At 32.1% G+C, this 25747-nt stretch overlaps 3 protein-coding genes across 3 annotated transcripts; 2 read left to right on the plus strand and 1 right to left on the minus strand.

Moving 5' to 3' along the window:
- The first annotated feature begins 908 nt into the window (after window positions 1-908).
- Window positions 909-2921, plus strand: LOC107419030 (small ribosomal subunit protein mL104 (rPPR9)). Its single transcript, XM_016027747.4, has one exon. It carries the CDS (start codon window positions 1005-1007, stop codon window positions 2625-2627), a length of 1623 nt encoding a protein of 540 aa, XP_015883233.4. The 5' UTR covers window positions 909-1004; the 3' UTR covers window positions 2628-2921.
- A 796-nt stretch (window positions 2922-3717) lies between these two features.
- LOC107419031 (cleavage stimulation factor subunit 50) lies at window positions 3718-9902 on the minus strand. Its single transcript, XM_016027748.4, has 14 exons — window positions 9493-9902; window positions 8914-8997; window positions 8689-8795; window positions 7945-8017; window positions 7739-7822; window positions 7553-7639; window positions 6280-6350; window positions 5996-6047; window positions 5808-5865; window positions 5081-5181; window positions 4817-4971; window positions 4533-4641; window positions 4134-4190; window positions 3718-4058 (listed from the first exon to the last, which is right to left on the minus strand). The coding sequence occupies exons 1-14, from the start codon at window positions 9589-9591 to the stop codon at window positions 3903-3905; spliced, it is 1293 nt and encodes a 430-aa protein (XP_015883234.3). The 5' UTR covers window positions 9592-9902; the 3' UTR covers window positions 3718-3902.
- An 11806-nt stretch (window positions 9903-21708) lies between these two features.
- LOC107419027 (protein COBRA) lies at window positions 21709-25741 on the plus strand. Its single transcript, XM_016027743.4, has 6 exons — window positions 21709-21997; window positions 23235-23314; window positions 23598-24054; window positions 24391-24550; window positions 24648-24928; window positions 25046-25741. The coding sequence occupies exons 1-6, from the start codon at window positions 21895-21897 to the stop codon at window positions 25336-25338; spliced, it is 1374 nt and encodes a 457-aa protein (XP_015883229.1). The 5' UTR covers window positions 21709-21894; the 3' UTR covers window positions 25339-25741.
- The last annotated feature ends 6 nt before the right edge of the window (window positions 25742-25747 follow it).

Below are 25747 nucleotides of genomic sequence, written 5' to 3' on the forward strand. Positions count from 1 at the left end.
TCTTTTTCCTTCTTTCTCAAATAACCCGTTCACCTAAAAGAAAAAACATTCTCACTAGTGAGCTTGTTCTCCTTAGTATCTCATCTGCACTTACTTTTTTTTTTTTTTTGTATTTTCTCATTTTTGAAGCTAAACTCAAGTAAAAAAAGAAATTTTTTTCTTATTAGATGAAACATTGCTGCTAAATGATGTGAAAGTGTCCAACTACTCTCTTATTATTGTATTTTTTTCTCTTTTGTATTTTGAAAAGTTTTTTAATGTGAGTATGTAATAAATTAGTTTATGAACTGCTATATATGAGTTTAAAGATACTTAGATGACATATGGTGTGAAAATGGGAAAAAAATTGTGTAGAACTGAAAAGTTTCGAAAACCAATAAAACAGAGAAAAAATTGATGAAAAATATGAACTTCCGCTATTTTCCATTAGTTTATTAATTTTTGCTAGTTTCCACCAATTTTTCGTCAGTTTTTCGTTAATTTTTCGCCAATAGAAACACCTTTGAGATTGGACGATGATGAGTAAGAAGCGACGGCATGGAGGACAAGCAATGATGGCGATGGCGACGGAGAGAATGATGATGATAGAAAGTAGGGTCAGATTTAGGTTCTTCTCGACCAATGCCAATGGGGTTTTTCAAAAATAAAACAATATAAACCCAAACATAAACATTTTGAAAGATAAAGTAAAAAATAAAAAATAAAATAAAATAAAAACTAAAATAAAAATTATATTGTTAAAGAATATTTTAGTCCGTATGCGTAAAAAGGTAGTTGTTTTTTAAAAAAAAAATAATAATTTTTTTGGGTTATTTTTCAATTGTTAATTGATATAGCGATTATTTTTCAAAAAAATCCAAAAAAGAATTGGGGATTCAGTTTTGAAACTTTCACTCATTGATCCAAAAACGACGTCGTCTTTGGTCCAGAGGAGTAAAGTGGTTTAGGTTTTGAGTACGAAAGAAGGGAGGTCGTCTGTATGTTTTGAGTTTCGGAGCAAGAAAATGCCGCCATTACAGTTTCTGCAACTCCGGAGATTGTTTCTCCGGAAACTCTCTTCATTTTCCTCTTCATCATCATCATCTTCTTCTTCTTCTTCCATTTTTTCTTACTCCTCCCATTTCAGCCATTTCCATCCCACCACCTTCATTCCCAGAAATTCCACCACTGCTACTATCACCAGCGCCATTGCCAGCTCTCTCTTTCTCTTTCATCCCCATATCTCTCTCTCTAATCACTTCTCTTCTTCCTCCGAATCCGGAACCCCATCTCAACAAGGCCCAGATCAGATCGCCCTCTCTCTCTCATCGGAGCTCAAAAAGGACCCAGAATCCGACCCTCTCTCTATTACCCAACGCCTCAACCTGAGCTTCTCACACATAGTCCCAACTCCTTCCCTCGTCCACGCAGCTCTGTGTCTCTCCCCAGAAGCTGGCCGTATAGTTCTAGGGTTTAACGAGTGGCTCATCTCGAACCCTAATTTCGACCACACCGACGAGACTCTTTCGTTCTTCGTCGATTACTTCGGCCGCCGGAAGGATTTCAAGGCGACCCACGATGTGATTGTTAGTCGGAAAGGCGTTGCTGGTCCCATAACCCTAGCTTCTGCTATTGATAGGCTTGTGAGGGCCGGTAGGCCAACTCATGCGGTGTCGTTTTTTGAGAGAATGGAGAGGGATTATGGGCTCAAGCGGGATAAAGAATCGCTAAGGTTGGTCGTAGAGAAGCTTTGCGAAAATGGGTATGCTAGTTATGCTGAGAAAATGGTGAAGAACTTGGCCAATGAATTTTTCCCTGATGAGTTTATCTGTGATATGTTGATTAAGGGTTGGTGTGTTGATGGGAAGCTTGAGGAAGCAAGGAGATTAGCTGGGGAGATGTATGGGGGAGGTTTTGAGATTGGAACCGCGGCTTATAATGCAATTCTTGATTGTGTTTGCAAGCTTTGTAGGGAAAAAGATCCTTTCCGGCTTCATTCGGAGGCCGAGAAGGTGTTGATGGATATGGATCTTTATGGGGTTCCGAGAAATGTAGAGACTTTCAATGTTTTGATCACCAATTTGTGTAAGATCAGGAAGACTGAGGATGCATTGCAGTTGTTCTACAAAATGGGTGAATGGGGTTGTTATCCAAATGCAAATACTTTTCTTGTTTTAACAAATAGTTTGTATCAGGCTGCTAGAGTAGGAGAGGGTGATGAAATGATTGACAGGATGAAGTCTGCTGGTTTCGGAGATGCGATTGACAAGAAAGCTTATTATGGGTTTTTGAGGATTTTGTGTGGGATTGAGAGAATTGATCATGCTTTGAGTGTTTTTGGGAAGATGAAGGAGGATGGTTGCGAGCCAGGGGTGAAGACTTATGATTTATTGATGACAAAGTTGTGTGCTCATAACCGAGTCGATAAAACTAATGCCCTTTTCAACGAGGCTGTAAGTAGAGGAGTGGAAGTGACTTCCAAAGCATATCAGGTGGATCCAAGATATATGAAGAAGCCAATGGCTGTGAAGACGGAGAAGAAACGGGAGACATTGCCGGAAAAAATGGCAAGGAAGAGGAGACGCCTAAAACAAATCCGACTGAGTTTTGTGAAGAAACCCAAGAAAATGATGCGTCGAACCTTCTAAATCATTCTCACTTGATGGTTGAATTATCAAACCTATCAAGGGGGTATGACAATGTTGATTAAAGGTTTCTTGTTTGAGCTTTGATAATTCCATTTTTTTTTTTTTTTCCTTCCTAAATGTTTTATGCAGTTTTTGAGCAGCCTTGTTTTAATATTGTTGTTTCCAAAAAACTTAGAAATAAATTTACTCTTGCAGAAAACGAATAGCCTAGAAATGTAAATGTTCTCTACCTGGGGTAGAGTCGACTACTACCCTGATTCTAAGAACAACTTATACTGTTTTATGCTTCACGCTTTTTTGGTTGTATACTTTGAGAGTTTAGAGCCTGCGATCAGATTTATAAGCTGTGATCTGAAAATTATCTAGTTGGTTCAACTTTTGGTCACTTGGGTTGAGTACTAGTGGAAGTTGCTAATTAACAAGCCGAGAGGTGCTTTAAATTAAATGTGCTGAAGGTCTGAAATTTAGTAATATTAGCTGAAGGTCTGAGATTTAGTAATATTATGGTCTGAAAATTATCTTGTTGGTTCGAGTGCTAATCACAACGGCTAATTAACAAGTCGAGGTGTTGCTTTAAATTGAATTTGCAAAGTGAATATTCCTTAAATATAGTATCTCTTGTGAAATTGATGATTGAATATTGTTATTTATTAGGATGATATCTGGTGAGAGTTTCACTTATGATATCCGATACCGATACATAAGCAACCTATTGTGTTGACTAATTGGCTATGGCATTGGCATCTCGTTTTTTTTTTTTTAAGGGAATTCATTTGCTTGATCTTCAAACCAAATATTCTGATTTTTGAATATCAAAATTCCAGTAAATATTGCAGCTAAAGGACAAATTTCATAGATTGACCAATTGTTCATTTCCACCAAACGTCGAGATTTAAATTTCTCAAGTAATGGATTTGGTTCGTCTATATCCTGTATAGAAACTTGGACCAAGGTTTTAGAGTGAATAATATAGTTAAAAGGCTAGAATATAGTTGACTTGAGAAGACGTGTTTTTTTTTTTTTTTTTTTTTTTTTTTTTGTTGGGGGGGGGGGGGGGGGGGGGTGGGGTGGTGGGGGAAAGGGGTAATAATTTGAGAATTGTTGAGTTGTAAATTTATTCGCATGCCTGAACCAAAAAGTTAGAGATGCACAAACTATTTTACAGGCCCACCAACTCTGATGATTTATAACTTAGAGACAAAATTATGACAAAATGCCAAATCAAATATTAAGTGGGAATCAGTAAAGGCCACGTGTCTACCATGTTTTACATGCTTAGAAAATTTCCTTCCAGTAACGGATTGATCTATCAGTCCCACAGGAGACGAATGCAGACTCTGTTGGTGAGTGTTCGAGCCAACGAGGAGCGCCAACATGATTGGAGGGCCATCTTGCTACATATTCTGCAGTCAAAGCATCCCACACAACAATCTGCAAACCACCCAAGATTTGTCAATAGAAACCGCAAATGCAAAACAATACATTGTTTCGGGAAACTAAACACACCTCATTGCTTGTTTCATCAATGGATAGAATAAATTCTTCAGTGTCATTGAAAACAGCCTGCAAAGAGAAGTTTCAAGCATCTGATAAACCGCTCGCTTAATTTACAGAACAAAAACCTAGCAACAAATTTGGAACTCTCTTTCAAACATCAGCAAGGGCCATGTACTAAAAAGAAATCTAAGGAAATGGTTAACTACGGCAATGAACTTCGTCATAGCCATGCAAGTATCATTCAACATGCAAATACAGTTTAGCCAACAGGAACACTCGTTTTCCTAGGCAATGTAGGATGGTATCATATAAAAATAACTCAAAATGGTTAAAATGGAAAAAAGAAATGAAAAGCACAGATGGTCAGCATAAAAGCTCACCACAAGAAGGGTCTGTCTCTTGACATACCTGACACCGCAACTGTGTATGTGTAGCTCCAAGGTATTGTTTGACTAATCTCCCAGTGCCAACTTCCCAGAGTTTTACAGAAGAGTCTTTCCCACAAGAGAGAATAAACCTAGAAGGTGAATTTAGAGTCACATTTCAAAGCTACTGAGTGAAGATTGCTAATTAAATTTTTCATATTAACAGAGTAGTTCATGCAAAGGTTCATGTCTAAGCAATTGCAAATACAAATGTCCACAAAAATACACATACATTTTAACAAAACTTAAGCTATTTTGTGACCTTACTTTTGATCCTTAGTAAAAATTGCACTGGTGGCCTCAGCTGTTCCATGTGCACCAACTATGGAGTGTACACAATTGGCAGTTATCCCATCCCATAGACGAATTGCTCCATCTTTAGAAGCTGTAACATACATGCTACCTGTAGTGGAATACCTGACCTGATGACCAAATACAGGGAATTGAATGTATTCATGGCACTGAATTTATCTGTGAAAAGAGGGGATAACATATTTTAAGTGCTGAAAAATGGATGAGAATAGACCATGCCTGATTTATTGCTCCATTAGCTCCAATCTCTGGAACATTTGCAGATAGGTAACACTGGAACGTATTCACATCGTACAAGTGAGCAATTGGATGATCAGTTCCTGTGATTTTAAATTCTTTTTAGACATCACTGTTAACCAATTCACAGGACAAACTGGGGATGATCCATTTATAGGACTTTGGCAACATGTTGTAAATACAGCCACCTGAAAACGTACTTGTCTAACAGCATTGCTCTCAAGATGCTCCTCCACTAATAAACCAAGATCTTCCCAGACACTGGTAAAAAATGACATAGCATGCTTCACCTTGAAGTATACTGTGAAACTTGCATGCATGAATGGTTTGAAAGATTAAACTGAGCAGCTAAATTTGCTTCATCTTTTTTCACCTCAACAACAATGTTACCAGAGGCATAGCCAGCAACATTAGATATGTGCAGACATAACATCGAGAGTCTAACTAGCCAACCTTGGTATAGAATGTAGGATTGCAAGTTAAGAAATCCTTGGACATAACATGAGAACAACAAAATCCCTTCTAACCTGCAGTCTAGGATCTATCAACTCTAGAAAAATGAGACATCTAATTATCTACACAAGAATAACTAATGGCCTCATGGTTTAATTGCATACCAACCAGGAAACATGCCAAAAGCTTTTCTTGTTGATAAGAAACAACTCAAATGTTGCACATGGTCAAAGGAAAATTTTGATGCATAATGTACCTGCTAAAATAAAATCCCCAGAAGGATGGAAAGACACAGAGCGTACATTGTGTGTATCCTGTGTCATTACAAAAAATATATATATAATACATATATAAAGAATTACATTCTACACTTAAGCTATGACATTCAAAGATGAACACAAAACCATGCTTCAAACTATGCTAATAAGACAATCGTTTAAAAACCTGTATAACTCTAAATGCTCTCTTTGCAGTGATCTTGGAAAAATCAAAGAACCTGAAAATGCCAATTAACAGCAATGTAACTTTCAAATTTGAATTTTACTTATCTATCAAGGTAGCTGATAATGCTTAAGGGGTTTACCAATAGATATTAAAATGGAGAAAGATGTGCATTATCACTGGCATTGCAAGGTTATACAGAAACCCAATCAATTGATAATATTAAGAATAAGTGATGTGTATACTGATTAAAGTAAAGTCTAATAATATTAAACTAGAAGACATACTTTATTGTGTGATCTTTGGCCCCAGATATAATAACAGTGCTTTGAGGATGAAAATCCAGATCATTAATTGGCTGCAATTGTATAAAAAAATATTAAAATAGGTTGTGTCCTTAGACATCCTTACACAATTCTCTAATATGGAAAGAAAATCATGCTAGAGTAAGATTCCATCAAACTGACAGAGCAAGTTGGATCCCAAGTATTAATCCTCTAAAAAGAAATAAAATAAATAAAAAAAGGGATAAAATTTGATAACTTAAAAGATAAAATATGCTTTTTGTGGTTCAAATGTAACTAATCTATGAACATCCCCAAAATGAGTACTTTGATTTCAAACAAGCCATAGCATAGATTGTTCATTATTTTAATCCCAAAAGACTTTAAAACAGAGGTTTATACATTTGAAAACTATTCATGTAGTGTTTCTTGTCCCAGATAGAAAGCAAGGATACGCTACTCTAAATATGACTGTTTACATTTTGAACAACCCAAATAACTAAGGGAAAAAACAGCAAATGATGTAAGAAAGCAAAAAAGGCACAATTATTGAACCAGGTATAGATATCAATTGCACCCAGTTAGAATATTAAAATGGGATTAAAATTCTAGGAAAGTATAATTAACATACAAACGAATGGTATTTGATTAAAAGATGCAGGCTTAGAAGGATGCGGCCACTAGCTAGAAAAAGGCACAATGGAAATTTTAATAAAAAATTTCTTATGGAAAGCTAGCATTACAACTACATTCACATCACTTTCATAATTGATAGATTTGACAACTCATAGACAACACCTGTTGCATTGGCCTGCTAGACATCCATGGTATTTTCACATTATGATGATACAGACAATTAAGAATGAAAATTCAACAAAAAACTTGCCAGATAACCATATGACCCATAGTATGTGTTCATTCATCAATCTGATAGACTACCCAGCACAGAAACAAATCCATCCGAACATATGGACTAATTTTTGAAGTTCAAAATATCCTATTTTTACCAGTATCACATCAGTAGTCGACATGCTAGTTCATATGAAGGGTTAGGACTGGATATTGCATGGGGTTGAATCTTAAACAATATAAATACAAAGTTATGCAAATTCGATTATTCACAGCAATCCTCAGTATGGTCGTAGCATGCTCAATGTTAGAGGCTCATACTCATTTATTAATTTTAGCAATAGGAGGAGAAGGGAAAAATACTTTCTTCAGCAATCATGAAGAAATGGACGCTATGTAAGAGCTTGAAGGAAAAAAGTGGATTTACCAGTAGATGGTCATAAAAGGTCCGTATGACAGGTCTCACAGGAGCATCTCTTGCATCCGGTACCATCATTTGCTTAATCTTTGCTACCTACAACACAATTGCCAATTAAGTAGATAAAAGCCAAAGACCCAAAGTAAAGAAAGAGCAATTCATTAAACCAAAAAAAGGGGGAAAAAAAATCAGCACCTCAAAAAGCTTTATTGAGGTATCAGAACTTCCAGTGGCAACAAATCTCCCATCGGGACTAAATCTAGCACATCTGGCAATATTCTAGAAAGTTTAACATGTGAGAGAAAGAAAGATACCCAATATAAGTTGTACCATTCTCAATGTCAATATATTAATGAAAGCAAATTATATTTTACAAATTTTTTTCTTCTATTCATGTATACCTTGTGCTCTGAAAGATGCCTTGTCTCATGCTTAGGAAAACTCTTTGATGAGCCTTTTGTTTCCTGAACAGAACTGGTTTACAGAAATGATCTGTTAGCTTTCTACTTTTGTTATATCCTACATTCTATAGTTTCTTCAACATATAATGCGTATCAATTCTACAGCAGCAAAAATGTGATGTATATACCCTCAGTGGGCGAAAGCAAAGTAATCTAAGCCAATACTTTAGAACTTTTTTATGTTATGGCCTTTTTAAGAGGCCTATATTCCTAAATTTACAATTTCTTCAATTCATTAGTCAATTCTAGTTGCCTACTAGTAATGCACCTTCCAGTGAGATATGAGGTCTGAGCCTTTTAGGGTTGGTAGACTTGCCAAACTGACTCATGCAGGCAGGAAAATAGAAAAGGGAAAAAATATATATATATATACATACATATATAAATATATATATATATATATATATACTAAATACAATGAATGCTAACTATAATATCCTTGAAAATCTTGTATACATCCAAGACATCTCCATAACATTTTTCTAGAAGATTTTTCTAATACATTTCGGAGAGGGAGAGGAGATCTTACATAATTTCTCTTTTCCATACACAGTACATCTACTCTACAAAAGGCTAGGGCCCAAGATATGAGCTATCAAGCAAATAAGCAAATCAAGTAATAACCACATTCAAATGCTAAGCCGTAGTTGAATGCTAGAAGCTTACTCTAAAGAAAGTAGCTACCTGAAGTCTACAGCACCAGTTCGAGGAGCAGGGATAGATGCACTCAAATCATGCAGTACAGACGAACTAATGCCTCTTAAAACTTCATCTTTTTCCACTGCAAGACCCTGTTATCACTTTAGAACCAAAATTTTCTATTGTACCCAACTGCAAATGGCATTTGCAAAAAATAATAATAATATCAAAATGTATCAAAATCAAAATCCAAAAAATGGAAATACAAACCTTAGCAACCAGATCAAGAAGCCTATTAGGTGGGGCTTCAACATTCAACGGTGTCATTGTTGCTCTAGCGACGGCACTTGCAGCCTAAAATAAAGAATTCGCGATGATAATTTCAATTTTCCATCACATTTAAATTGCAATTTGAATTTGCTCTTTTCAAATTGATTAGACTGATTCGGGAAGATACAACCGGGAGTTTTCAACCCTTATACTTGGTCACTATGGAGGGAACGGGGCATTGAGATCTTTATATTTTATTGACATTTTACACCAAAATAACATAATGAGAATATAAATAAGAATTTCAAGCAACCAAACAAAGGTTTCTACAAATCCCACTTGTGTACTCTCTAAAAGACTATTTCAGGAGAATAAAATTTCCAACTTGAGTGATAAAATGGCTTGGATTATTCATACAGGTTTCAGTATAGCCAAGTGGGTAGTTTCGGGGAATCAGAAACTCAGTAAATTTACATTCTTTTTTTTTTTTTTTTTCCTGCACTTTCTCAGCAGCCAAACAGAATGCAAAAGTGAAAAATAAAGTGGAAAGCTACGTGTATACGTGCACAAATGACTTGCCTGATTGAGATTGTTGTCACGAAGATGAGCAACAATGAGAGAATTGAGCTGCCTGAAGAGCTTCCCATCCTGCAGAGTCTGCTCCAAGCTGCTCTCCATCTCTACCTCCCTCCCTAAAACCCTAAATCCCCAATTCGTCAATTCCTCCGCCTCCTCAGTTTTACTGCAGCCACTTTCCGTGGACTTGAAATAGTTTATTATTATTTTTTTTTTTTTTCATATAAAGTTGAGATTTCAATTTTCAATTTAAAATCATGGTAATTGGTGCAAAAACCCCTTAAACTGCATCGAATCTTGTTTTTGGTCCTTCAAATTTTTTTTTTTCGTTTTTTTCTTTGTATTTCCCTTAAACATCAATGTGTGTTGCCCTAGTAAGGACATCAACTATTTTCTGTCAGATGGGATTAACCAAAATGCAAATTTTATATAGTTTAATAGCAATACGCCAAAATTTTAAAAAATATTTGTGTTAAATTTTTTTTTTTTTTTTTTTTTTTTTTGCTTCGATTGTGTTTAAAAATTGTTCGTAAAAAAATTATAGAAATATTGACTATTGGTATTTGAAAAAGACTACGAAAGTCTTTGGTGGAAAATTTTGAAAAACAAAATGTTTACAAATAAATATATAATAATTTCTTCATAAATAATTGGGGAAAAGATTGAACCAATAATAATAATAATAACAATAATATATATATATATATAATTATTTGACAATAATTTGTATAAAAAGCCTAATAAATAATTTAAAAACATAAAAGTAACTAAAATATAAAAAAAAATGATAAAATGTGTTATTGTGAGAAAGAATATAATATTTAAAACTTAGAAATTCTATATTCTAAGGAACTTAAATTTATAAATCTTTTTTGGTAAATTAAAAATTTTAAATTGTTTATAAATATATATATATATATATATTTATGTATATATTTTAACATTAGCTGAGCACCTATATGATATATTTTAGTTACAATTAAATTAATTCTTTTCTTTTCTTTTAGAATATATATATATATATATATATTTTACATGTTTCTTAAAATATTTATATAGATTTTATAAATAAATCTAATTAAAAAAAGAAAAAAATCAAATTTTCTATATATTTTTTAATGCTAGTCTAGAATTCAATATTTTTTTTTATTTTCTCATTACCTTGCTTTAAACCTAATTTGTAAATTCGCACTTAATTTGTAAATTCGCAAATAATATGTGTATAATATGTTAAATATGTATTTTTCAAAAAAGATTATATAAGTGTATATAGGTATTTGTGAAAAATATTTATGTTTTTCGTATCGATTTCAAACATAATGAAAAATGTTGGTTTTTTAAGAGAAAAGTTTAAAACACGTATTAAATATATTATCGTATTATACAAGTAAAAAAATATAATTTTAAAAAATAAATCATTTCAATTATTTTTTCCCTTTTGCAATCATTTCATATATATTTAAAATAAATTATTTTAATATATATTTAACACATTTATTTTTTGTTCTGTATTTTTTTAATTTTTAACATATTATACATATGCATACCAAATTTATAAACTTCTCATATATGTATTTTTTTACCGAATTTTTCTCTACATATTTAAATAGATAACGATTTATACACATATGTATTTGTTTACGTAGTTTTACTACCCTGTATTTAACTATGGTTTTGAAATAATATTTTCTTATTAATGGTAACTATCTTTAAGCAAATATTTTTGCAGGTCCTTAAAGTGCCAATACTCAATATTTTTAATTTATAGTTTTTTTTTTTTTGTGAAAATTTTAGATATACATTTTTTGAAATTTTCGTGTAATTGCCCTCTAAACTGTATAAAATTTGCATTTTGATCCCTCTCAAGTCTCAATAAGTTTTCACCGTAAAATGACTATCAATGCACCTCCATATTTGTTTGCATATTTGTTTTGTCAGGGAAATGATGGAAAATAGTTAAGGTCCTTATGGTGCAATATTTATTCGAGTTCCAAGTTTTTCGTGTTTTTAACCCACGATGTTTATGTCCAAGTTAGTTTCTTAACAATTTTTTCTATTAGATTTGTTTAAACCCTTGTTCCTACCAGATTTGTTTAAAACTCTATTTGCTATCAATTCTCTACAAGTTTTTTCAATGCCTTTCTTGGTTTTTTTTTTGTTTTTGTTCCGTTGGTTTTATCTAGTTTTCTTCCTTGACATTCAACCATTAGCTTCCATGGATTGCAAACCTTTCTCTCTCTTTTAACTACAAAAATAAATAAATAAATGAAAAATATCTCTTCTACACTATAATTTCTTCATATAAAACTACCCGCAAAGCCTTCCAAGTTTCAAATATTTTGGTCTTCAAAAGCCTCTGAAGTTGTTAATTAATAGAAGCTCTCGCTGGGACGATGGAGCATGAAGAAAAGCCAAACAAAGATTAGAGGAAGAAGATAGAAATATATACTTAAATAGTATCGGAAAACAAAAAGGAAATCAAGATAAGAAAATTTTGAGAAACACTAAAAACTTGGGTTAAGGAAGAAGTTTAGAAAAATAAATGAATTTTTAACCTAAAATTAAGGGTGTGCAAAAAAACCAATCAACTGATGAAACTGATCAATCCAATCTAATCTAATTTATTTGGATTGATTTTTTTAGTGTAACTAGATTGAATAGGTTTTGAAAATCAAAAATTGACTATTAGCTCAACTTGAATAAGTTTTGAAAGTAACAATCCAATGAAACCAATCTATATCAAACTGATTAACAATACAAATAATAAAATCATATATATTTAAATTTATATTATTATCTGTTAGTTTTTTTATCAATTGTATAATTATAACGTGATATACAAAGTTTTAACTTACTAGTAAGCTTTATTTTATTTGTTTATTGTTTTAATATTTTTGCATTTTTATGTATTAGGTTTTTTTTTTTTGTTTTTTTCTTTTAAACAATCTATGAATTTTTAAAAAATAAGTATTTTATGTAATGAAAGAGCCCAAAAGCCAAAGGTTGTTATCCAAAATTTAAAATTCAAATAAAACAAATATTTTTTGAAAAAGTCCAAAAATTTTAAAAAGAAAACTCAAATTCAAAACCCATCATCCAAACCGATTTAAACTAATTACTAATTTGATTAATTTAAATTGGATTTCATACATAAATTGGTTCAATTTGGATTAAAAAAATGAAACCAATTACTAATTGAATTGAATTGATTATTTACAAATCAAATCAGTTCTAAACCAATGAACATTTCTAGCCAAAATGTCATGTGGCGATCTGTGATTAGACCGATACACCAATTGTGAAACTAAAATTTTTCTCTTTTTGAAGGGCATGATTGGAAAATAATCCTTTTTCTGAACTCTTTTAATTTTAACTTTTTTTTTTTCAAAAATACCCTTGCTCATTGAATTGAATTTTTAAGATTACCTAAATCTTCTCCAATAGTGTAAAAAACTAGTTCTTACTCATGCTAGACTAGTTCAAGACATCTTTAACTAAGTCATCAAGTGAACCATGTACTTTTTAAATAAGCGTCTCTTCCTCGTTTAAATGAACCATTGGATCCACAACTTACCCATCAATTTTGAAAAATCCACATCATCAAATAACCATCGTTGTAAAAGGAGAACCAATAGTTATAATCTAGTCAAATAAGGCCATGTTTGTTATGCAAGATTGGCCAGATCATGATCGATTATAGTCCCAATCTAGTGTAAACTTATCTCGTTAATCAATTTATCCCCTTCAAAAGGGACAATCCTGACTCACCGAAACACTTGGGTCACTTTTGTCCGAATTCTCTTCGAAGCATGTCTTTGGTCGTCCCGTGATCGTTCCTTCCAAGCTAACCCATCTCAATGTTTGGTGTCTCTAGCCGACCATTGTCCGCATCTCTCCATTTCTTGCTGGACCAATCTCTGCGTCTCTCCGATTTGAAAATGCCGGTGAGTTCTTCTTCTTCTTCGATCTTCCATCCCCTTCTTCTGTGTTTTTCTTCGATCTTCCATCTTCTGCTTTCTTCTTATTCTTCTTCTTCTGCTTCTTCAATCTTCCATCATCATCATCTTCTTCTTCTTCTGCTTCTTCGATCTTCCATCATCATCATCTTCTTCTTCTTCTTCTTCTTCTTCTTCATTTTTTCAAGTCATTTTTTTACCTGCAAAATTAGGGCGTTTATTTGTTTCATGTCATTTGTTGATTTGCAACATTAGGGCGTCGATCTATAAAGTTAGGGCTTGATATTCACGAGGAAGAAGACTTAATTTTGGAGGCTTAAACTAAAGGTAAACCATCAGGTTTGGAAGGTAAGTGTTCTATTTTTGCCTATTGTTGATGTGTTGGCTAGATTAATATAAACCATTTTTTAGTTGCTTGTGTTGGTTTCAGATGATACTTTGATAATTAGCATATCTAGTTCTATTTGTGATGTTGGTTTGGGAATTAAATCTAATTTAGGTAATGTCTTTGTGCAAAGAATTAGATCTTTGATCTGCTTGTGATGATACTTTGAAAATATGTATTGTTAGTCGCAGTGCTAACATATCTGTATAAAAATATGCATAAACTGGTGTTGGTGTTCCAACTACTAAGTATATGGCTATTTAGAGGCAACTAAATTTTGGATTTCAAGGCCAGAAGTGCTAACATATCTGTATTGTTGTTCGTTTTAGAGGAAGAAGAAGAAAATGATGAACCGATTGATGCACATGATTGGAATATGAAAATATATATTGTTAGTGGCAGTTTAATAACAACACAAGCTCATAGGCTAGCTCCTCTATGTGCAATTAATAAGTAAGATATAGCTGACCTAAAAGAGGCTTGTCATGAGAGTCTTCTTGAAGATATTGATGGAAAAAACGTCCTTGATAGACTCCAAAATTCATCTCTTTATCAATTGCCAAAGTTGAAGACCAGTTGCATGCGATATCTGATGAAGTTCAGTAAGATATTACATCTGTGATGATTTCAATGCATTCTTGCTATGTGCAAAAAGGGAGTTGATAGCAGAAATCTTCCATGAAGTTCTCAGTGCCTGGAAAGGTTTCTGAAACTCTGCCTATTTAAAGAAGAAAAGAAGAAAACATAAGTATATTAAGTCTATTGTTTATCAAGTCCATGAAGATGGATTCTTGGAATTTGTTCAGGCTTCATGTACATGTATGTCATATTCCATGAAGAAAACATAAGTATATTAAGTGAATTTGTTCAGGCTTCATGTACATGTATGTCATATATTAATGTATTGGTTTTTATGACATAGATCTTAAACTATTGTTACATAAACACATTATTGAATGCAAAATTGGATTGTCAAAAATGTGATCCAAATTGTTTTTGATTATAAGATGATTTTATTTGATACTTTCTACAGTCATTCTATTAAGTACCGATTCTAAATATGCATGATGCAAACAAGGAAAAGTATCTGGATTATTTTTAAAATTATACTTTTATCATATACCAAACTCTTACCAAACAAAAAAGTTGAAGCTAAGTTATATATAACAATCAACTTTCAATATCTTGTACTGCTTTTTTATTTTGGCAGTATGGCAATTTTAATGCACAGAATCAAATCAAATACGAACTTTTGGTTAATCCTTTTAACTTTTCTTAATTTTACTTTGAAGCAAGATAAAAAAAAAAAAAAAAAGTTCAACTTCATTTTGATAATGACAGACTAATTTAGTGTATACATAATATTGTAATAAGAAAGGGGTTTATTTGATACTTTCTACAGTCATTCTATTAAGTACCGATTCTAAATATGCATGATGCAAACAAGGAAAAGTATCTGGATTATTTTTAAAATTATACTTTTATCATATACCAAACTCTTACCAAACAAAAAAGTTGAAGCTAAGTTATATATAACAATCAACTTTCAATATCTTGTACTGCTTTTTTATTTTGGCAGTATGGCAATTTTAATGCACAGAATCAAATCAAATACGAACTTTTGGTTAATCCTTTTAACTTTTCTTAATTTTACTTTGAAGCAAGATAAAAAAAAAAAAAAAAAGTTCAACTTCATTTTGATAATGACAGACTAATTTAGTGTATACATAATATTGTAATAAGAAAGGGGGATACTTTTGGTTTAGTTTTGAGGTTTAAGCAACAAATACCAGCAAACTATTACTATTGATGCATGGAATATAAATATTAAATTTTGCACGTAAATATAAATATATAAATTTACAACTTTAATTAAATATAATATATTTTTTTGTAAATATAAATATAATTTTAAAATTTTTTATTTTTTAAAAAAATAAAAATTATAGTACAAAATAGTCAAATCCAGTCAGATCTTGTATCAAACACGAAACAACTAGTCTACCATTCAGTCCGGAACTATATCGAGTGTAACAGCCCAGACCACCCGCATCAGGATATTGTCCTCTTTGGCCCAGGGTTCACACCCTCTCTCCCCCCTGGCCTCAAGGTTTTGCTCACAAAACGCGTCCTGAAGGGAGAGGTATCCACAGCCTTATAAAGACCGCTTCGTGCCCCTCTCCAACCGATGTGGGATGTTACAATCCTCCCCCCTTGGGGCCCAGCGTCCTCGCTGGCACACCGATCCGGGTACTGGCTCTGATACCACTGTAACAGCCCAGACCACCCGCATCAGGATATTGTCCTCTTTGGCCCAGGGTTCACACCCTCTCTCCCCCCTGGCCTCAAGGTTTTGCTCACAAAACGCGTCCTGAAGGGAGAGGTATCCACAGCCTTATAAAGACCGCTTCGTGCCCCTCTCCAACCGATGTGGGATGTTACATCGAGCATAGTAATACACTATTATATCCTGTCTCATCTGAACCTATCTTGTCCAATCCAAAACTGTCCTGCGTACCAAACGCCACCTAAAGGTTTGAGATCTATGAATTTCATTTCTTTTGCGGCAATTTTTCTAACTGTCTACTTAAAGAAGATGACATTTTGCAATGAGCTCAAAAAGTTTAAACCCCTTCAATAACTGAGACAAAAAAAAAAAAAGGGTATTCAATTTAGGAGGGTGTATTCAATTTAGAATTTGAAAGATTTTAAAAGTGTTTTGAAGTTTAGAGGCATTCGATTTAGATTTTAAAGAAATTCATATAAGTCTAATAATATTCAATTTAGATTTTAATGAACTCTATAAAAGTCCATTAAAATCCAGATGTATTCAATTAAAATATTATAGAATTCTTTTAAAATCTATAAGTATTCAAAAAGTCATAGATTTTAAAAGATTTTAAATAATGATGGATTTTAACGGATTTAAAAGGATTTTAAAAATAAAATTGTGAAAAAAATTGTCAATATGAAATCCATTCTTTGTCTTAAAGATTTTATTAGATTCCTATAAATTTTTTATAAAGTCTATAGAATTCTATAATAATCTATCAAATTTTTTAAAGTTTATAACCCATTTTAAATCTATCAAATTCTAAATTAAATATACTTCTCAAAAAAATATACTACCTAATTTCTTTCCAACCCTTAAAAAAAAAAATGGTTTTTCTAAGGGTTGCAAAATTTTTGAACTCCTTTTAAAAATGAGATCAAGAATACACTATCTCGTTTGGGCCAACTTTGACCCTGGCCTAGTGTGCACTGGTACAAGCTCATTGTTTGGTCAGGGCCCCAAAATATTTTATATTTATTTTAGAAAAAATTAAAATGGTTATTCAAAAATTGGAATATTAGATTGCCTAGTAAAAATAGCAATAAGATGAGCCCTTTTTATTGTTTTAGGTTTTTCTTATTAATTAGCAGCTAATATCTTTGAACGGTATTGTAATTTTCCAAAAAAATTAAAATTATAACCACAATTATCTTTTTTGGCTTTTAATAAAGTTACAATTGTGGTGTGGTTAACGTTTATTTCTGGAATATATACAATACATAAATACATGCTAAGCAACTTTTGTAGTAGTTAATTACTTATTTTGAATTTAAAAATGCTAGAGAGTAAAGTTTAAATGAACTTTTAAAAGTGTTAAAAGTAATACTTTTGAAATCTTTTTATTTAATTAAAATTATAGTTTTTGTCCATTTTATTTACTATTTATTTTAAATATTTATAGAAAAACTATCCTGTAAAGCAGACCTAAGACCTCCAAAATCTCAGGACTTTTTAAAGGGCTTTGAAAATTTTAAACCTCTTCCCAAAAAAACAAAAAAAAGAAAAGAAAATTGTGGATCTTACTCTGTATTTATATTTTCATATTATAAGCAATAAAATTAACAAAAATCTTACATTTCGTGAGATAATTTTGTGATGATTATAGAGACCTAATTAGGTAAGCGATAAAAACCTAAAATGGGATCAACGAATACATATTATGGTTTAGTGGTGTTGGGTTTCAACTATTTTGTCTTATAGTTTTTGAGAGAGGAGATTCGGGGTTTCAAAAATTAAACATAAGAGGAAGGGGATTCTTGTAAAAAAAGGGTGAGAATTATAAGTTTGAGAATGGAAGTTAATTTTTCAAATTTTCCATTGTAATGGGTTTATTTGATGAAATTTCCCTTTTTTTTTTTTCTTTTTTTTTCCCTTTCTTTCTTAACTTTTTGAAACACAAATCTCTAATCTCTAGTAGTGTAAATGATTCAAGTTAAGTTAAGTATTAGGATTTCAAACTTGGCTTGCATAATTTTTATGTTTGGTTAGGTGCGTAAAACTTTGAATTATCTTGTTTAAGATTGATTTAACTTCTTTCATGAAAAGTTTAAGTTTAACTAGGGTTAGCTTGTTATAATGTATAATCTAAAAACTTAACTCGGACATTTGATTTTCTTTCTTTTTTTTTTTTTTCATTTTAACACCAATTATTTAGTAATTCTATGTGTTTTATTATTTTTTGGGGAAAATCTCACAAAATTAAAATATAAAACATATTATTTATGTATTATAATTTATGAGTCTAAACTAATTGTATAATTTTTATATAGATACATATAAATAATAAATTCTAGCAATTTATGAGCCACTTACAAGCTGCATTTGTTGTTCAAGTTCAATTTGTGAATTTCATTTCTTATTCAATTAATTTATTTTGTTAGGAGTCAAGTTAGAGCATGCTAAAACTGAATTGAATTCGAGTTAATCTTGAATCATTCAATCTTATTTATGGTCATGCTCATCTCTTAAACAGATCTCTCAAACCAAATCTCTAAAAAGTTAAGATTTTCTCTCAAACCAAATCTCTAAAACGTTAAGATTTTCTTTTAGTTTATAGTATGAAAATTTTGGTATGCATAGTTTCCAAGTGATCCAACTTTTAAGGTAGATTGCTGGTTTTTGTGCGTTTTTAGCGTGCTGATGTAGCTTTAATATAGCATATAATGGCGACCATTGCAATTAGGGCCCAGGTAGTTTTGTGGGAATAAAAATCCAAGTTGATTAGTAGTAGCACCTGCATATTGCAAAAGGGTGCCGTCTCTCTTATTTGTTTGCCTTCATTGAAAACTTTGTGAAGCTCTTGGATTTGCTTTTTTGGAACATAGAAAATATTTATCTATTTATTTAATTGGATTTTTTTCTTTGTTCTTGAAGTGAGAATGCTTTAAATGTATTTGGAATTTGGGTTTTGCTAGAGTTTATTCAACTCTTTTGTATTCTTTTTTGATTGATAGAGAAATTTCTTTTGTTGTCTTTGCCCCATATATTTATGGTGGAATCTTTTTGATCGAACCACATTTTGCTATCCCATTTATTTTTTGTTTATTTATATTTTGCTTAAATTTAATATTAAATATTATACTCATAACATTTAGTGCACTTCAATTCTTAAACTATTTTTTAATCTAATTTTTAGTAGTTTTATAGTATAACATGTATTTGATGCAACACATAAAGGTTTTGTACAATTCTTTGATTTTGTAATTTTATTATTTTTTTGTTCTAGTAAATGAATTGCATATTTTAAAATTGTTAAAAAACAAACTAAAAAATCAGTTAAGAATCAAAATGTAGAAAATTTTGAAATTTAAAGACCCAGCTGTAAAAAAGCAAAACCAAAAGTTTGGACAACCGAAATGCAACTATGGACATAATTCATGCACTAACGAAGCTAATTACCCTAAACTATAACAATGGGAAGTTTCAGCCAAAAAAAAAAAAAAAAAACAAAAATGGTATGGGGAAACTTAGAAAATGGATTTATCACGTCAAAAAAGGTGAATGACTTTTTTAATTTAAATTTTTAATTTTTTTTTTAGTGGGTTTCAACTTTCAATTTGATGGTAAAGAGGATAACAGATAATGCTATTTCCATAAGACCTTTACAGAAAGAAGTTGAATACATTCATTAGTTGATGTCCAAAGGGATCATCCAATTTATTTGATAAATTATAGCTCATATGACCACCTACTAGTACCACAAAAAAAAAAAAAAAAAATAAAAAATAAAAAATATATATATATATATATAGATATTTGGTCCTACTTGGAAATAATATTAATGGAATTTGAGAGGTGGGTATGAATCTCAAAGCCATTTTTAAATTTTTTTTTTTCAAAGCCAATTTAAGCTAGTAAAAATTTTTGTTTTGTTTTTTATTTTATTTGATTTTATTTTTCTCTTTTAAGACTTTGATCAAGCAGTTTTCAGATACAATTTAAAGACTGTTTTAAAGGGTCTTTTATTAATGCAAGTCTAAAGCCACCATTCAACAAAATATTCATTGTTTCCCTAAATTAAGAAGATTGCATATGACTGTCGGTAGGACTTTTCCACTAAATAAACCCCAAATCATACTGAAAAAAAAAAAATTTTGATTTAGATTTTTTATTATTATAAAATAAAAGGATGAGTCCCCCCATTTTGGTGTATGTGCGAGTAAGGCCAAACAATTAGGCGTAGATAAAATAATCAGGAATTTTATTAATAAAATTTGGTGGTTAAGAGCATGATTTGGACACAGAGAAAAAAACCCAACACATCTTTCTCTTTCTGAAAGCACAAGTCATTGAAATTGTTCTCCACCGACAGTGGAAGGATGCCTTTGGGCCCACACCCTTTGCTGTCCACAGCCTTTTACACTCATCTTTTATTTTTAAATCTCATATTCATCTCACTTGCATGGCAAATTTTTTATTGCTCTCCGGAAATGCCCCTGGTTGTGCGTCATATTTACAGGGAGAATTTTACCAGTTTCGTGTTTTCCTACAAATTGGGATAAAAGTGTCATGCAAACCTTTAATTTATAATATATTCTAATTTTTGCTTATAAATAAAAAACACAAATCCAAATAATTGTGTAAAATTGATGGTTATCGAATTAGCAAAAATATTGAGTAATTCAAATAATTCAACATACATTCACTTGTTTATTAATTTCCTTTTTACATACCAAATATTTTGTGGATATATTAATGCTTAACAAAACAATATGTAAAAAAGTTCTCAACACAAACAAATAAAATACTCATATTGGTATATAATATCTATAAAATTGATATATATTTAAGTTGGCTGTCAATAGTAGGATCTGATATTTATATATATATATATATAATTGTATAGCCTTCTTCCTAATATAAAATTATTTAGTAAAATCTTCCAAAATTTTAAGAGACAAATTTACTGAAGCATATCCAGTTCCAAGCACTAATGATTGCTGCTTTCCTAAAATATTACATTTTTTGGTAATTTGAGTGTTGTCTATTTATTAATAAAAAATAATAGAAAAGTTGACAAATAACATCATGATTTATCAAATGTTCGATCAAACAGTATATCAAAAAAATGACAATTAATTTTTTATCAACAATCTAACCCAATTTTCCAATCCAGTTAATCTTGTCAAACAAGGCTTTGAAATATTCTTAAAAAAAAAAAAGTCAATATCTTGCATCAAGAATATCAAACTTTGTACATGCAATAAAATTATATAAAAGAATTATTTTTAAAACAAAAAAATAAAAAAAAGAAATTTCCTTAGTTTGAATCAGACTAGTCCCTTCCTTAATTTGTAAATACCTAAAGTCAGTAATTAATTTTATGGATAAAAAATAAAAGAAAAAGAGAAAAAAAAAAAAAAAAAGAGAAAGACAAAATAGAACAAATGGGTATTGCAAAAAGGGTAAAATGGTAATTATAAGGGTAAAATGGTAATTATAACGTGAGTGAGCAAGAAGTGAAGAGCAGTAGCTTTCAGGGAAATTGTTAAAGATTTCTACCATAAACAGTGTTAGAGGGACTTTTATAATCTCACTTGTACTTACTACAAGCTTTACTACTTGCCATGTGAATACAAGCCCATTCACACCCACTCCTTACATCTCTCTTTCTCTCTCTCTCCTTCTTCTTCTTCTTCTTCTTGTTTCTCTCTCTACATTTTTCTTTTGCGCAGATCTTGGCTAAGTTACAACTTATACATCAAAGTTTAGAGCTAAATCTGCATCGAGCAATGGAGTCTCGGGGCTCATCAGCTACTGGATCCATTGCCAAGCTCAGCAGCTTTACCATTTTCATTCTCTTCTTGCTTTCTTTCTCCACTTTCACTTCTACAGGTCAGTTGTCCAGTTGCGCCCCACACCCACACCCCCCCCCCCCCCCCCCAATCTGTCTTCTTTCCCATGTCTCCATTATTGATTTCTTGCAAGTTTTTATGTCTGTTTGCTAGCTGGGTTTTGGTTAATTATCACAATTTCGTTCTGTACTATTTCAAGAATTTTAGATTTTTTTTTTTTTTTTTTGAAGAAAGCATTGACGAGTTGAAAAAACTTGTAGCAGGATTTCAGGAATTATATCTACTTTTGTTATAAGAATTTAATTAATATAAAAAGCTTTGCTGTTCAATTTGATCTGCTATGGTCTATATTGTTTGGTGATGTTGGTTTGATAGTGACCAAAATCGAGTATTTGATAGACATAAATGTTGCAGTGAAAATTGGAGAATGATAGTTAAGAAGGTATAACAAGTATGAACTTTGATTCATGGCGTGGAATTTGGCATCCATGCTTCTTTTTTTATAGATGTAAATGTTGCAGTGAAAATTGGAGAATGATAGTTAAGAAGGTATAACAGGTAAGAACGTTGATTCATGGCGTGGCATTTGGCATCCATGCTTCTTTTTTTTTTTTTTTTTCCTGTCTAATTTTTGCTCTGCTTCTATCAAGATTTGGAAGCTAAAGACTTATCCCAATCTAATCCCCACCGACATTTAGTTACTGCCAAAATCTCGCATTTGATAGATGTTAGGGACGAACATTATTCATTTCCAATTCCAACTCTTTCTTGTCGGTGCAAATTTTTATTTTATTTTATTTTACCAATGCAATTTATAACGAAAATGAAATTTTGGGTTGATTTTAGTTATGTCTTCTAAGAAGTATTTAGTCAAAGAAAGATGGAAAACGCGCAAAGTACATGTTATCAGAAATCGAGATAAGTAGTTTTGGGAAATGGAAAAGTAGAAAAATAAGAATTCTGTTTGTGCATCAGACTTCTGGGGTGAAATATGTTATTGATACTTTCGGGTGTGAAAAGGGAGAATTCAGAAACCTTGTTATGGTGTTCTTTCAGAATTTCGTACCCCACATATATATATGTATATATAAAACAGAGAAGTCCGATAATATTTCAATGAGCTAAACGATTGATTTTCTAGTGCTTCATTCATGATAGGAAGAAAATATCTGAAATATAATTTTTATTGATTTAAGAGTATATTTATTTATTGTCTTCTTGAGAATCTAAGTGCTTAAGTTTCCTGATTTTGTATCTTGGAATTTTGTTACCTGCAGAAGCTTATGATGCACTTGATCCAACTGGGAATATCACAATCAAATGGGATATAATGAGCTGGACTCCGGATGGCTATCTTGTAAGTAATAGGGACTACAACATTACCTGCAAGAAACATGAAGAACTGAATATGATCAATTGCGATTCTGGATTAAAATATCATCTTAGTTTTATAACCTTAAGTTTCGGCTAGATTTGAAGATTCCAAATAATGCAATTACATTTCAAAAATGATCCCTCCCTGTAATATTTCCAAATAAAATTAGTTTTCTTTCCGGGTTTACTTTAATATGGTGGGTAAGTGTTGCTCTTTCGTTGGAGTCCTTTGCCTTCCAGTGGCTTATTATATTTGAATTGGGCAGGCTGTTGTTACAATATTCAACTTCCAGCAGTATCGCCATATACAAACACCGGGTTGGACTTTAGGTTGGACTTGGGCAAAAAAGGAAGTGATCTGGAACATGATGGGAGGACAAACCACGGAGCAAGGGGATTGTTCAAAATTCAAAGGGAATGTCCCGCATTGCTGTAAGAAGGATCCAACTGTTGTGGATTTGTTGCCAGGAACTCCTTACAACCAACAAGTTGCAAATTGCTGCAAAGGCGGAGTACTAAACTCATGGGTCCAGGACCCGTCCAATGCAGCAAGTTCATTCCAGATCAGTGTGGGTTCTGCAGGAACAACTAACAAAACCGTTAGAGTTCCAAAGAACTTTACTTTGAAAGCACCTGGACCTGGATATACTTGTGGACCTGCTAAAATTGTGAGACCAACTAAATTTGTCACTGCAGATAAAAGGAGAGTCACCCAAGCTTTGAGTAAGTTCCAAATGCGGTCCTACCTGCTCCTCCCCCACCACCAAAATGATCAAGTAAAATACTAAAAAAGTGTTCATATGCATTTTTTTGGCGATGCACGTACTGAGTCATGCTTACATATATAAATATATAAGTTGTTGAACAACGAAGCCTGTGCCATGTATTAGCTTGAGAATATACATGCAATTTAGCCTTTGCATATCTTCATATATATATATATATATATATATATATCTGTGTCTGTGTGTGTGTGTATTATATGAAAAGCTCTACAATTTGAAACATATTGAAACAGTTTGATGTTTCTTCTAACCTTGTCTGCATCTCTTGTGGCAGTGACTTGGAATGTTACTTGCACGTACTCACAATTCTTGGCTCAAAAGACTCCAACATGTTGTGTCTCACTCTCTTCCTTTTATAATGAGACGATAGTAAACTGTCCTATGTGCACCTGTGGCTGCCAGAACAACAATACAGAACCTGGGAGCTGTGTAGAGTAAGTTTCATTTTTCTTTTTGTTTACATTTTTGAAACATGGTTATTGATCAATTATTCATCATTATCCATTTCTTTTTGCCAATGATGCCTTGCAGCCCAAATTCGCCTTATTTAGCTTCAGCTGTATCATCAGGTTCTGGAAAATATAGTAATACACCACTGGTCCAGTGTACCAGTCACATGTGTCCAATTCGAGTCCATTGGCATGTTAAGCTCAATTACAAGGAATACTGGAGGGTGAAAGTCACAATTACAAATTTCAATTACAGAATGAACTACACGCAATGGAATCTTGTTGTGCAACATCCGAACTTGGACAATCTAACCCAGGTTTTCAGCTTCAATTACGAGTCATTGAATCCTTATGCAGGCTTAAGTAAGTTATATCTTCCCAATATATCAGAATTCCTATGTAAAAAAAATTAAATGAAGCAGGTTTCTGTACTTTTTGAAAAATATATATATATTTCTCACTATTACTCTGCTTTTGCAGATGATACTGCCATGTTGTGGGGGATCAAGTTTTATAATGATTTTCTCTCAACAGCTGGTCCACTTGGAAATGTGCAGTCCGAACTTCTATTCCGAAAAGACAAATCTACTTTTACATTTGAAAAAGGATGGGCATTCCCTCGGAGAATTTATTTCAATGGTGATAATTGTGTCATGCCACCCCCAGATTCCTACCCATGGTTGCCAAATGCAAGTCCTAGGCCTGTCATCTCTCTAATTTATCTAGCCATGACAATCTTGGCATCTTTGGCATTCTTATTATCTTCTGCATAATGAGTTGAAGTCTGGAGCAAAACAATCAAAAGCTATCTGCTTTTCCGTAACACAATACAAAGTTTTGTCTCGGTTCAGATGAAAACTTGCAGTCAATCTGTTTTGATGGAATGTGTTTGTGGCTTACTACTGCAATCTTCAAGCTAAATGATTCAGGTGTACTATGGCTTGTCACAACAAAGTTCAGCTTGGATAATCTGTGTGTATGAAGATTTAATTCTCCAGTGTCATTTTTGTTTAGATATAGCTGTGGCACGATTATTTATAATATACAACTTGTTCATTTTGTTTGTAGCATATCCACAATGAATGTTCTTAGCATTGTAAAAGAATTCAGGGACTCACAATTGATGTATGATTTTATCAAACCTTGTTATACGAGTGGCTCTTTTTTCTTTCTTCATTTGCA

This window comes from Ziziphus jujuba, chromosome 2 (assembly GCF_031755915.1).
Source record: "Ziziphus jujuba cultivar Dongzao chromosome 2, ASM3175591v1".
Taxonomy (NCBI): domain Eukaryota; kingdom Viridiplantae; phylum Streptophyta; class Magnoliopsida; order Rosales; family Rhamnaceae; genus Ziziphus; species Ziziphus jujuba.

Excerpts from the sequence above, each read along its gene's own strand:
- LOC107419030 (XM_016027747.4), top strand. The coding sequence starts at position 1,005 with ATGCCGCCATTACAGTTTCTGCAACTCCGGAGATTGTTTCTCCGGAAA.
- LOC107419027 (XM_016027743.4), top strand. The coding sequence starts at position 21,895 with ATGGAGTCTCGGGGCTCATCAGCTACTGGATCCATTGCCAAGCTCAGC. Across the intron at positions 21,998-23,234 it reads CTCCACTTTCACTTCTACAG|AAGCTTATGATGCACTTGAT; the intron begins GTCAGTTGTCCA and ends TGTTACCTGCAG. Across the intron at positions 23,315-23,597 it reads GGACTCCGGATGGCTATCTT|GCTGTTGTTACAATATTCAA; the intron begins GTAAGTAATAGG and ends TGAATTGGGCAG.
- LOC107419031 (XM_016027748.4), bottom strand. The coding sequence starts at position 9,591 with ATGGAGAGCAGCTTGGAGCAGACTCTGCAGGATGGGAAGCTCTTCAGG. Across the intron at positions 8,998-9,492 it reads GTGACAACAATCTCAATCAG|GCTGCAAGTGCCGTCGCTAG; the intron begins GCAAGTCATTTG and ends TCTTTATTTTAG. Across the intron at positions 7,823-7,944 it reads GGCATCTTTCAGAGCACAAG|AATATTGCCAGATGTGCTAG; the intron begins GTATACATGAAT and ends TAAACTTTCTAG.